General features: G+C 40.6%; 1 protein-coding gene across 1 annotated transcript in view; it reads right to left on the bottom strand.

Annotated features, from left to right (window-relative positions):
* Positions 1-1368: 1368 nt before the first annotated feature.
* kif18a (kinesin family member 18A) overlaps positions 1369-12958 on the bottom strand; it is a 29621-nt gene continuing 18031 nt past the window's right edge. The window contains exons 14-18 of the mRNA XM_079496703.1: positions 10006-10059; positions 4496-4877; positions 2789-2884; positions 2238-2341; positions 1369-1945 (exon numbers count right to left, since the gene is read on the bottom strand). Coding sequence (XP_079352829.1) covers positions 1815-1945; positions 2238-2341; positions 2789-2884; positions 4496-4877; positions 10006-10059 — 767 coding nt within the window. The 3' untranslated portion in view covers positions 1369-1814. The remainder of the gene's footprint in view (positions 1946-2237; positions 2342-2788; positions 2885-4495; positions 4878-10005; positions 10060-12958) is intronic.

The raw sequence follows: 12958 nt of genomic DNA, 5'->3' as shown, positions 1-12958 counted from the left end.
TGCTGATATATGCATTGAGCTTCTGAGCTAAAAATAAAGATCACACTGAATGCTGTGCCACTGGAAGTTGCAAGACTGAATTCAAAGTGACAAGTCTAGTTCTCTCCAGACTACTGAGGTTACACTCTCACTACGGTTGAAGTATGTTTCGCCATTCATGTTTAGTACAGGGTTGTCATAGGCTTACCAGTGTTGCCATTTACCACAAATGATTAATATAAAGATTTTCATGTTAAATTAGAAATATCAGTGGCTCAAACGAGGAACACACTGCAGACAAACCTTGGAGTCACAATTCAGCTTTCCACAAGAACTTCACTGGTGGTTGTACAGCTATGTAGAAGCAAACCTCATTTAATTCTAATTGCCATTTACAATTAATGATAAAACTATACTGTATATACTTTCGGTACACAGCGGCAGGACCATTGTCTTCTATTGGACAGCGTTCCCATTTCCCATTGTGAGTTATGAGAGAATGACCATCCAAAAGCCCACATGAAATTTGTAAAAACATTTAATGTTTTATCTTGAACTCAGATTGGCCTATTAAGAATCATTTCCTGTGCATGGGATTTAGGAAGAAGCACAGCACTTGACAAAGTCTACCGTGACCCGATAGCTACACTTCTCTTGACCACTGCTATTAAAACAAACAAAATACTGCGAGTAACGAAGACATTTGAACACTGTACTGGAGACACTTTCAAAGGATTGGTCATTTTTGGGTAGTGGTAGTCTTAAATCTGGAGATGAGAGCTTTTGACAAGAATGTCAACAGTTGGAATCCCTGGATAATTTGGCAAGTAATGCTATTCACTCCCTCAGCAATCCCTGCTGAGATGCCCTGGGCCTAGAGCAAAGCACATAACTAATGTTAATTAATTCTTAAAGGTATATTCAGTGATTTTACTTAATTCAAATATCACTTATTTTTTCTGGATAATCCTCCCTACTATAGAGTGTGCTGACCATATAAGGAGTTCCTCCCTGTCCCCAGTTAGCCCCTGAGGTAAAAAAAACCCCCCTAGTTTCAGTTTTGGTGGCGGGTGGCAAAGCCTTCATCCAATCAGGATGAGAGGGGCCTTCCTCCAATCATGATCGACTGGGGGCGGGCCTTGGTGCACATGCTGTTGGCCTGTTGCACTTCCCCCCACTGTAGAGCGTGCATGTGCACATTTTGTTACCGGGGCGGACTGGGTGGTTTTCCAAATCACCCAAATCACTGAATGCTCCTTTAAGATTATTATATTATTTTAAAAAAAATATATGAGAGGGGGCAAAGGAGCTGTGCTTTGAGTTTATGGCAAAGTGGTCCATTTAATTACATTGACTCCTAAAAAAAGAAAATAAAGGGTGCTTGGGTAGCGCAGTGGTAAAGCAACAGCAGTGACAACACACATTTTTGTAGGCAGAATTCATTGAAATAATGACTACATTGGGGAGAAAAAGGGGTATAATAATACCTCTACAAGTTTGGCAGATTCACACAGGAATATTTTCTTTCAGTATATTCTTTTCCCTTTTCTTGTAAACGGCAAATGATGGGAATTTAAAAACAGGTGTTTCACTGATGCCTTCATCAGGGTCTCTAGTGCCTTTCTTCAGCAATAAACAAACAAAAAACAGAAATAAAAATAAAAATAAATTATCTTTTAAGCATGTTTTTCTATAAAATGATTAGTTTATTATGTACATCAACATTTTGTGAAAATAACAACAACAAAACAAGGTATGAAATTTGCTGTACTACAAAAAAACAGCAACACATTTTTAAAACCAAAATGGCCAGATGATGGGGAAATGATTACTTTTTACATCCTCCTGGTGACACTCTTGAAGGTTTTGTAGAAAATTGACTTTGACTTTTGAGGTTCAAGACGGCTGAGATTACCCTCAGAGATGCTTCTTACCACTCTTCTGGCAGGCTGATTCTCTGCTGATGCTAGGGGCAGAAAGGAGAAAAGTAAGGAGCATTAGAGGTGATTTAAGTGGCTGCCATGTATGAATAAGGCGGAAAACTAAAAACTAAACAAAGAGCAATAAAATCAATCCTCAAAAATACAACACTATAGCTATAGCCTGAGAAAAGCGAGCCAATCACGTTCCAGTAGGTTTGGATTTATAATGTTGAAGCTGCTACATTGTCTCAGTGAAACGGATTAAGAAATATTAGGTAACCCTAGGTTACCTCCTCCTTCAATCAGGAAAAACTGATATTGTCTGCTGATACTCACCTCCAAAACGACGACGCACTTTCAGGGGTCTAATGGCCACAGAAGGCTCTACCTTTACACGCTTAGCTGCTGAAAGGCCCTGTTTTTCCTCTTCCGTGGAGGCCCTTAATGAAAGGGTAGAAACATATAGGTTCAAGCTCCAATACTATCATTTTTTACAATTGCTCAAAAAACGAACCAAAACATACATAAAACTATAATTGCACTCTGTCGAGTGCACTAGTAGGCCATAAATGGCCTACTAGTGCGCAAGCAGAGCGTGCAAGTTGAAATTAAATACTAAAACAAATAAACAAAACGTATTATTATAACTGGCTGTCGACGGTGACGTAATTACGATATGTTTCAATATTGGTTGGGTAACATATGTATGTATACATATGGTATGCACGCATACCATACGTACATACGTCCAGCCGACCACAATACTTGCGCGCTCTGCTTGCGCAAGTAATTAAGTTATTCAATAAACCATTTTGATGTTTAGTTATAACATAATGCATTATGAAGATGTAACCAATCAATGTAAGTGTAAAAATAATTCACCTTACCGGGGTAATTTACGCTTTACTTGTGCAGCTGACGTCAAAGCCATGTAGGGCGGCTCTGTGCGTCTCATCATGTCTGATAAAGCTGGGATCGGTTCTCTGTAGGGCACAAATTACCGTTAGTGTGGTATTGCTTGTTTGGATTAAGAGCTTGGAATACTTTTTATTTTGTACTATTTGTATTATGTTATTATTGGGTATTAATTTTGGTGAAAAAAGAAAAAAAAGAAAAAAGACAGTCAGACAAAAAGGTCTTTGATCACTAAAATTCTTTGGTGAGACCACCTGGTCGCGCAAAGTAAAAAAGAAAGTTTTCTTTCATCTAAAATATCACATGCGCAAATGTTTTGGATTGTGTCATCGCAAGGAGACGCACAACACAACACAGCATGGACCTGTACCGTGTCTGTCATCTGCCTGTGCAAAGCACCGCCACAAATAATTCGATTGAATACTAAATCATTTGCAGACATAATTAAGGAGGTGAAACAGTGCCGGTGTCGGTTTTCGTCCGCAGAAGGGAGACACGACCGAGCGGATAAATGGACGGTGATCTCAGCCGACATACTCTTCCCCCCCACGCTCTAGGCTCCCAGGCTGGGTGCGTGTTGGCCATGTTCGACTTTAAGTATCTAGCCCTGAGATGCGAGGAGGCGGCCTCGGAGCGTCCTTCGGCTCATGCCTCTGCCCCTCCATCAGCATTTGACCGGCTGTTTGCAGCCCAACAAAACGTACACCTGCCCAAAGCCAAAGTAGCCCAGAACAAAAAGGAGGAGTTGTTTAACGACGTACACGACTTACTACGAGAGAGAAAAGTCGGGGGAAAAAATCCTTGCTACCCATCCTTCCAACGAAAAAAATATATATAATAAAATAAATTCCCTACCTACCAAAAATGACAGCCAATCGGAAACCAAAGTATTTTTTTGTAAGGCCTTATTAGGAAAGCCACACAATAGTGCCAGACAATATTGTTGGCAGCTAGGAGCGTAACAGAAAAAGTGAAATCAAGAGAAACTTGTCCAGCGCACAAGTAAAGATTTATTACTTGTCCAGGACAACAGGACAAGCCTTAATGTCAAGCCCTGCATACAATTGTGTATGAAAACTTAAATCAATCCACAGGGGTGTTCAACAGTATAAACATTCATTTCAGTTGCACCACTCCATTCAAGGCCAAATCATTCAGCTTTGCAATTTCGCAAATTGGAGTATATTGTTGTTCCATTTTTTCAGGTTTTTCTTGTCATTAATTTTTCAGAACTTGAAAACGTTATTGTTCAGAGAACAATATCCTTGTGGTTAGAGCGTTTGCCCAGATATTGGGACCCAATGCCTTCCTGCTTGGCACTCAAATGATAACCATTGCACTAGATCGTCTTGTTTAGAAATCCATTTTGGACTGCCCTTTCTCTTACACACATTTATTTGCGGCCTCTATTATTTGGTAGTTCTTATTGTAATTTTGGTATTTTCTATTAAATTATTCAGGTCTAGTCAGGTGGCTGTTAAGTATGCATGAATGAATTGTTAAGTTAATTTATTACCACTGTATTACCAACAAGAGCATTGTACAACCACTTCAAACAATGTGCCTACACTTCAATCTACAGATCTTAGATTAACTTGCATTGAAAATGGCCAGTCCAATTTCAGGGGATTTATACTGCCAAGTAGAAATGAAACAAACAACAACAAAGATTCTTTCACCTTTTGGCGGTCTGTTGCTTCCAGATGTTGGTCCCAGTAGGCTTGAGAGGTTGGTTGTGGACCGAGTGGGCTGCAGATGTTGATGCTTCACAAAAGCTGGCAGTTTCTACTATGATGGTTGAATTAGCGATTGGACCATCAGACTCGGTAATTTCAAAAGTCATATTCGGATCAATCGTTACAGGTGGATGGAGTGGCAGGGTCAATGGAGCATGTTCAACAGGTTCTGGTGTGCATTGGAGTGGTAACATGCCCTCCTCAAAGCCTTGTGACTGGGCAAAACCAATGGTCTTGGGGCTCTGTGGTGGCATTGACACAGCAAGATTTCTTCGGGTGGGCTTCCTTGAAGGGGCGTCGTCATTCATCCCAATGGTATGATCTCCTGTACCACAAATGCAATACAATAATTACAAGATAATCCAGAATCAAGTAAAACAAGTTCAGTCAAGCCAGAACGTATTTTGTGGGCTCAATAATTATGAAAAGTATATAATATTAGCTGGCAGTGACATAGCTTTGGAATATGCCTATAACATGGTTTCCCCAGATCGGCAACATTATAATTAAGGGACCAAGCCCGAAGGAACTTCTTGGTCCGCCAAAAATAGCAGTTCTGGCTTAAGGCTCATACATAGTCTGGATTTTCGGTGGTGGGGTGACCACCGAACTACAACATGACGTCACGAGCCGCGGTGAAGAGCAAACCACCGCCACCGCTCCAGCCCTTCTCTGTTTTTACTCACCACCGCTCAACGTTATTTCAGCTCCGGTGGTCAGCTCACCTCATCACCGAAATCCAGACTATGAATGAGCGTTTAACCGTGCAGTCGGTTTTCGCGAAACTTGGCAATATGGTAGAAGGCTATGCCAAACTGTGAGGACGCGAAGCCCATGACCACTGGCCAAAGGGTGGCGCTATAGCACTCAATTGAAAATGCAAACTTTGAACAGTCATAGCTCATGAACTGTTTCACAGTCAGCAATACAACTTCATACACATGTGTCTCCTCATGCCGAACAACTTTCAGCGATCCAGTTTGATATCAATAATAAAGCTTATCAGACGGAAAATTACGCCAGAAGCAGTTGCTAGTTGGATTCCTTCTGACAGAACGTTCCGCCACGAGCAGCTAATTGGTTAAAAACTGTCAATGAGAAATCACGTTTGATGTCTCACATCCTTACTCAAATGGACCTCCCAGGGGCGGAGCTAGACTCTCAGTTCAAATTTGGCAAAGCACTCTTGAGGTGTCCTCACTATACCCACTTTCATATCACAATATCTTCATAATATCTGCCCAGATCTAATGTATGTTTGTCTTTCCTTCGCATATAGAGAACCTTTCATGCAACCAACTACATACTTTGTGGGTGTACTTCTGATTAAGGCAATCAGATGTCTATTCACAGTTGTGCATCTTGTGCTGACCATACACGTGTGTGTGCATTTGACTTGCTCAACGATTGTTTCGCATAGTGTGCATAGTGTGCAATAGCAATTTTTTTAAACCCTTCTCCCGATAATAAAGACGGCTTCAATACAACAATAATGCTAGTGTAAAAAATACATTAGCTGCAACAAATACTGTTTTACATGCTTACATAAATGGATCACATATACTTAATTAATTTGACAAATGTAATTTATGACTGTCATAATACATAAATAAAAATATGCGGAAATGTGAAGATGATTAATGGAACTATACATAACATTACACTGAATAGCAATAACACAAAAACGTAATATTTAACACAATTTAGTCAGAGCTCAGACTACACTGCAGGATGAGGGAACAATGATAAATGGCTCATTTCTGTGACGGAGGAGTTGTCCCTAGCAATAAATGGCGGCAGAGTTCCTTCAATCACATATTTTTGGATGTAGGGGATTAATACATGCATGAGTTGCTATTTTTGGTCGGAGCTGACTGAATTAGGGTCGCCTGGTTGCTACTGTCTGTTTTTTTTCATGGTGCTGCTTTTTTAGCTGGTGGGCAGGGGAGACTACGTCTGCTGACGTCGTCCCTGCCCTGCTTTGGATTAGCATTTTCATGAATGAAGCTCAAGAGGGGTTGGGGTGAGAGATTGTAGATAGACAGGGAACAAATAGAGAAGGGGGGGGGGGTGTATACACAGAGGCAAAGAATGGTCCAATAATAGCAATAACCAGACTGACGGACACTGGGAGAAAAAAGAACAAAAGAAGCGCGAAGGACACGAAGGAAGAAAAATGTGGCGGGGAGAGAGGAGAGAGTATGAGGATTTAAGATGACGCGAGAGCTAGGAGGTAGACAAAAAAAAACTGACAAACGAGAGGAAAGGGAAGGAAGATAAAATAAATAGAAATTTGGCAGCACAGCATGCTCATTTAGGCAAATAATGTCCCTCTCCTGTGAACCTGAGCGTTTGCGGCAATGTCCCTTCCAATATTTTTGAGTAATCTCAGTTTGGCTATTTATATCCACTCCACAAAGAGTTAACATTTCCAAATCCATGCCCTAAAAAAAAAAAAAAAAGAGGAAAAAAGGAAAAAGGGAACTTCAGTATGATTGGCTCACAAGGCTGCAGGGTGGAGCCATTTTTCATAACATGCAGTGACTAACAGAAAAAGCTGAGGAAGCAGCGAGGGATTGATGAGATTGATATCGATTAATGAGAAGGACAGAAATAGGCCATGAACCCCCACATTTGGTGTAATTGTTTTTTATCTCTGGGACCCGCAATCTACACAAAATCCTCAGTGTTAAACACCATAAGGGTCCATTTGTTTCCATTTAAATACTGTTGGGAGTTATGGACCAGTAACGGTCCATTTGGTTCCCATCAATCATTTAGCTGTGAAAACCCTTGTAACCCTCTAAGGACCCCTGGGGGTCGCTAGACCCCACTTTGAGAACCAGTCATAGAATATTAAAATACTGAACTATATAAAGTGAAAGCTATTTAATTGGCAGGCATTGTGATTTGGTTCTTGGCCAGCTAGACAGGACAGGTGTCACATTTTACCAGTAGTGCTTTGTGTGGATGTGAGATAATTCCACAGTTACCTTCAGTAGATACTAGTGTAGATAGACACAATCTGACAATGATCAGTGAGCTACTTAATACGTACAATGACATGAATCAGTGATATTATGCATGCACCACAACCAGTTTGCGTCCCGGCCCACGTGTTGTGAGCCAGAAACGTACTCCTAAGTGACTAACCCTAACCCTGATACTTAGGATGGGTTAAATGCGGATACATAGGTCTACTACATTTCACTGTATATGCAAATGTGTAGTGACAAATGGAGCAAAGTTTTATTAAATAATAACTTAATTGTATGTTGCGTTGTATTGTAGGGGTGTCATGATACTCATTTCACTATATTGGGCTCAAAACGATACATAAAATATTATTAAATTTGTATTATATATTCATCCAATTATCAACATTGGCCAATTGAAGTAAGTCCTCTCCAACTGTAAACCACATTGTGTCAGAGGACACATTGTGTCTTAGATTAGATGTAGTCCTATTTGACAGTGCATAAATATAATTGCCTTGATGCATGAAACATTAACGAGCGTGCAGCATACACAAGTGCTCTAAAATGAAGATGACTGGAGTCCGTTTCATTTCTCTCCAAAAGCCCTTGAATATGATGGAATGATTATTCCAGATTATGGTAAACTCACATTTCATATTGCACACCCTACAGTAAGAACTCCTTCCATGAACCGGAAGTACGGCTATGTAAAGTGTCGCACAATCGTTATTTAATCCAACCGAAACATACATTTTGTAACCGCAATCAGCAAAGCTTTATTTATGGGCCCTGAATAAAGTTTGTTTTGGAGAAGAAAAAAACGTAATCTGGGATCCGAGATAAATGCATTTTACGAGATAAATGCATTTTTTAAAAATATGTTTACATTGAAGAGGATGGTAGCCGACTTTTTCACGTCCGGCTCATTTCCGTTATTGTCGATCGCCTAGCAACCGCAAGGCATTTATACGTTGCATAAGTGTGCAATCTAACTTAATAAATAAAAACCCTTAATTGACTCGTCAAAACTCGTCAATGGCAGTGAATGTATAAAAAGTATAGCAATAGAGTATGATAATGGGTCTTGTTCACGAGTGAGGGGAGGACTGAGAAGGAGATCAGCCGGAGAATCGGAGCATCAGGGGCGGTATTGCAGTCGCTATACCGCACTGTTGTGACGAAAAGAGAGCTGAGCCAGAAAGCAAAGCTCTCTGTACCTTCGTTCCTACTCTCACCTATGGTCATAAAGTGTGGGTCATGACCGAAAGAATAAGGTCGCGAATACAGCCGGCCAAAATTAGTTTTCTTCAACGGGTGGCTAGCATCTTCCTTAGAGATAGGGTGAGAAGTTCAGTCACACGAGAGAGACTCAGACTAGAGTAGAGTCGCTGCTTCTTTGCTTGGAAAGGAGTCAGCTTAGGTGGTTTGGGCATCTGGTTAAGATGCCTCTCAGGCGTCTTAACCAGGGAGGTCTTCGAGGCACGTCCCACTGGGAGGAGACCCCTGGGCAGACCAAGGCGCAGTTGGAGGAATCACATCGACTCACTGGTCTTGGAATTTGCACTGCCTGTATGCATGACTGGCAAAGTATAGTTATCGTTCCGGAGTGTCTGTGTGGTTGGCTGAGAACAAAATAACCAGAGAACGGATGGGCAGATTTTCCTGGAACTTGGTAGTAATGAACAGTGGGCTGTCAAAGTCACCATCCAATTAAATAATTGGCCAGATCGGTGATGAGTGGTAGCATAAAATCATATCCCATCCCCACCCTTTGCTTATTTTTCTTACCAGGGTAATTACAACTAAGTGCACTTCTTCCCAAGTTCCCAACACCAACTCAGGATGGCATCCTACCACAACCACAACCTTTTCACTCTCAACCATACTTTTTGAAATGGTTTAGATATTTGCGTATGCACTGCATGTGATTATTATGCATACATTGTGCTTGCAGATGTTGAGTTTCCTTTGTGTATAAAGATTAACTAGCTGAATTTCTTTTATTAAAAAATAAATAAAAAGTGGTGTAAAAAGCAAAATTTCCCACAATCTGCTTCAATAAAATGGAGACCACCTGTTCAGTTGAAAATATCATTATAGTCAATTTGGGGGACTATATTTCACAAATGTCCGTGTTATGCTTCCCTAAAGGTTTGCATTGTGAACCTTTTCCTCCCTAAAGGAGGTCTTGAGTGTTCATTTCATTTCATTAGTTAACTTTGGGTCAGGCAGGATGTCTGCAGCGCTGCATAACTGTAAATCAAACTGAACTTTCATTTGTGAACTTTTTTGGTGCATATTTAGCACTCACAACTATCTGACCCTTAGATGACAACACCCCCCCCCCCCCCCCGTTATACAGAGTATAGTAACACAGAAATAGATGGACCGTGGTAGAGAAAGTTGGCTTTGATACAGGTATGCAGGGGTTTTAGATTAATGACCGGGTTAGCAGGGGATGGGGGGTAGATTTACCTTTGGATGATGAGGCGTGGCTGCGTGACATTCTTTTATTATGGCTCTCTGCACCTGCAAGTCAAATACATTGATTAAGAACAACTTCAGAACTATCAAAATAAAGATATAGTCAGACAGACAGACAGACTGTACAGTAAATGTACAGTACCATAGGCCACAGAGATGAATAACATAAGATTAACAACATAATGTACAGAAAATAAGGTTAGATATAACCAATCATAATAGGAATAATTCTTCTGAAACAAAGGCCATCGGGACATGAACCTGCGACGTGCTGTCATACTACCCTGAGCCTAGGTGCCCAGACCACAACACCAGCTATCCAGGCCTCCACTTACATTTTTGGCCGATATTTGGCCTGGAAGCGGTGAGGTTAAAAAACATTTTACACAAAAGATTGCAAGCTTTTATGCTTGGGGGCGTGGCAGCAGATGTGTGAAGCTCTATATGCTGCAGCTGCCTTTCAACTGGGAAACATACTGTATGTTGTCGCTGTCTGGTGGAAACCTCAAAACTGTTTTCAGGATGTAAAAAAATAAAATTGATCTTGTAGAGCTACTATTTTTGCTACTTGTGTGACACTGTAGTATGTCAAAGTAGGGCATTATGGCTAAGAAGTAAAAAAAAAAAAAAAACTCCCCCCAAAAAGTTCAACTATGGAGATCAGAGTTTTCTTCCCAACAGCAACGATATGAAATGTTGCAGTTATAGCAGGAACAAGACCATTTTACAAACATCTTTGGTAAAACACCAGTATTACAGGAAACAAATGTGAAGCTGTGTTTTGATTAAGGCAATATTTTAACTGCCTCAAACGGGCGAGTAGAGCACACACAGCCAGCTGATTCAGAGTGTTTCAACAGTGCGTCCAGCCAGCAGGCCATTTATAATGTTGAGCATTAATGTAAATATGTAGTAAAGAACCTGCAAATCTGACATAACGATCACATGACATCACCTGAAATTAAAACAAGGCAATAAGAAGGATGGAACCACGCAATAGGAAATGGCCAATGAATCATGTTAAATAGAGCTATGGTGGAGGAAATGAGCTCTGAAAAGAACCCTGATAAGAGACAATTTACTGTGAGTAAAATCAACAATGACACCTGTTAACAGACAGTATTACCTATAGAGCACTGGCACCATTATGTTTGTGCACAGGGGTTGTGAAGAACAAGGTGTCAAGTTACACCATATCATTCAGCTGCAAGAGCAGACAGACAGGCCAAAAAAAAGTACAAAATATAAGACACTAAGGGAACAAGAAAGCAGTGGCGGAGGGGGACAGGTGCAGAGTGCACTGGCTGACAAATGATGGACACCATCATAGTAATTGAGTATTGTTGGCCAGCTTTGGTTCACGCTCCATTGTCTGTTACAGCTAGGATGTCACGAAAGGCTTGACTGAAGTCTTGGCGCTGCTGGGTCACACAGGGATGACAGACCAAAAATACTGTATGTAGTACATTCCCATTCCCTCTGATGGTGTGTGTGTGTGTGTGTGCGCGCACAAAAACTATGCAATTAATCATGCAGTCACGTTTTCTTTAGAAAGAAAAACAAACAGAAATTGGTTGTACTGATAAGATTGTATCTAATTGAATTAGAGTTTTGTTGTTAAATTGTAACTACTCTAATATGTGGAATTGATGTCCTATAAAAGTATAATAATAGAATCTGTTCATCCGTAAATTGACAATACAAAGTGCCTGTCATCTGATCTCAGTAATTTTCATTATGGAATATTCAAGTCTTATCAGTCAGCAGAAATGAACATGTCTAAATCTAAGAACGTATTCCTTCATGTGTGTGTGTGTGAGACTGTGTCACACACACACACACACACAGTCAGTCTTAGTGATTCTGTCTGTCCTGGGCATAACTCGGGCACCGTCAGATTGAACTACCTCAAATGTGGTGTGTGCACCCCAGATGACCCGAGGGTGTGCAGTGCCAAACACTAAAATAAAAGAACACTAAGATCTGCATCACTTTGTTAGGGTTATATATTGTGTTGTCACTACTGTTGTACCCTACTGGCTCATCTGCCAATGAGGAGCCCACACCAGGAGGACATAGCGGCTGCCATTTAGAACCTCTTAAAATCAGGGGGTATTACAGAATTTGCTCAAACCGTGGCCTCGTTATGCGCCCTTTCATATTATGGAAGCCGTGCTGAACGCACACACATATACACACACACACACTTTCCTGCATATTTTAGCATTGTCCATATGTTAATTATATTCGCTTTGCACAATTTGCTATTAAGCCCCTTGACCTAAAAAGAATCAGGGCATACCGATTACACCTGGGTCTGACTACCTCTTAAATGCAAAAAGCAATGTTTGATTTTACACAAGAGCGATCTGTATTCTGTGCGCTGCTCAGCAGTGTTGCCATGTCTGTTTATTATAAGCGACTTTGGGCTTCTTTTTCTGTAAAGTTGCTTGTAAAAATTGGTAGTTGTGGTTGCTTTTCTTGTTTCTAAAGTGCTTATTTGGGTTTGTCTCCTAATGTTGTTTAAACCAGTGATCCTCAGTGACATTGCCATGTCAAGGACCCCCAGATGAATGCATTTTCCCAACTAAGGACCCTAATTCAAAAATATTTGGGCCAGTGACAGATTTGTGTTTTTAAATGTTTCAAAAATATTCCACAATTGTCACTTTTTTCCAAGATTCCTTTTTAAAATAGCAGATCTACCAGCTCACAATGCATCACATTGAGACACGTTGTGAGCTTGTAAATGGGCACCAGTGCCACATTGGCAAAAGGAGGGTGACAACTGAGTATTGTCGGTTTAAACATCTATAGTCAAATAACATTCTGCACAGCACATTCTATACATTCATTAAAACTATGAACTCTGACTGCATGGATATATTATAATGATCATTATAACGTGTGTGGGGGATTTGGCTGTGGAGACCCCTGGCCTCTA

This window comes from Electrona antarctica, assembly GCF_951216825.1.
Source record: "Electrona antarctica genome assembly, chromosome: 3".
In the NCBI taxonomy this organism is placed as follows: Eukaryota; Metazoa; Chordata; class Actinopteri; order Myctophiformes; family Myctophidae; genus Electrona; species Electrona antarctica.
The sequence above is the reverse complement of the archived record's forward strand: the minus strand, read 5'-3'. Positions and strand labels throughout refer to the sequence as shown.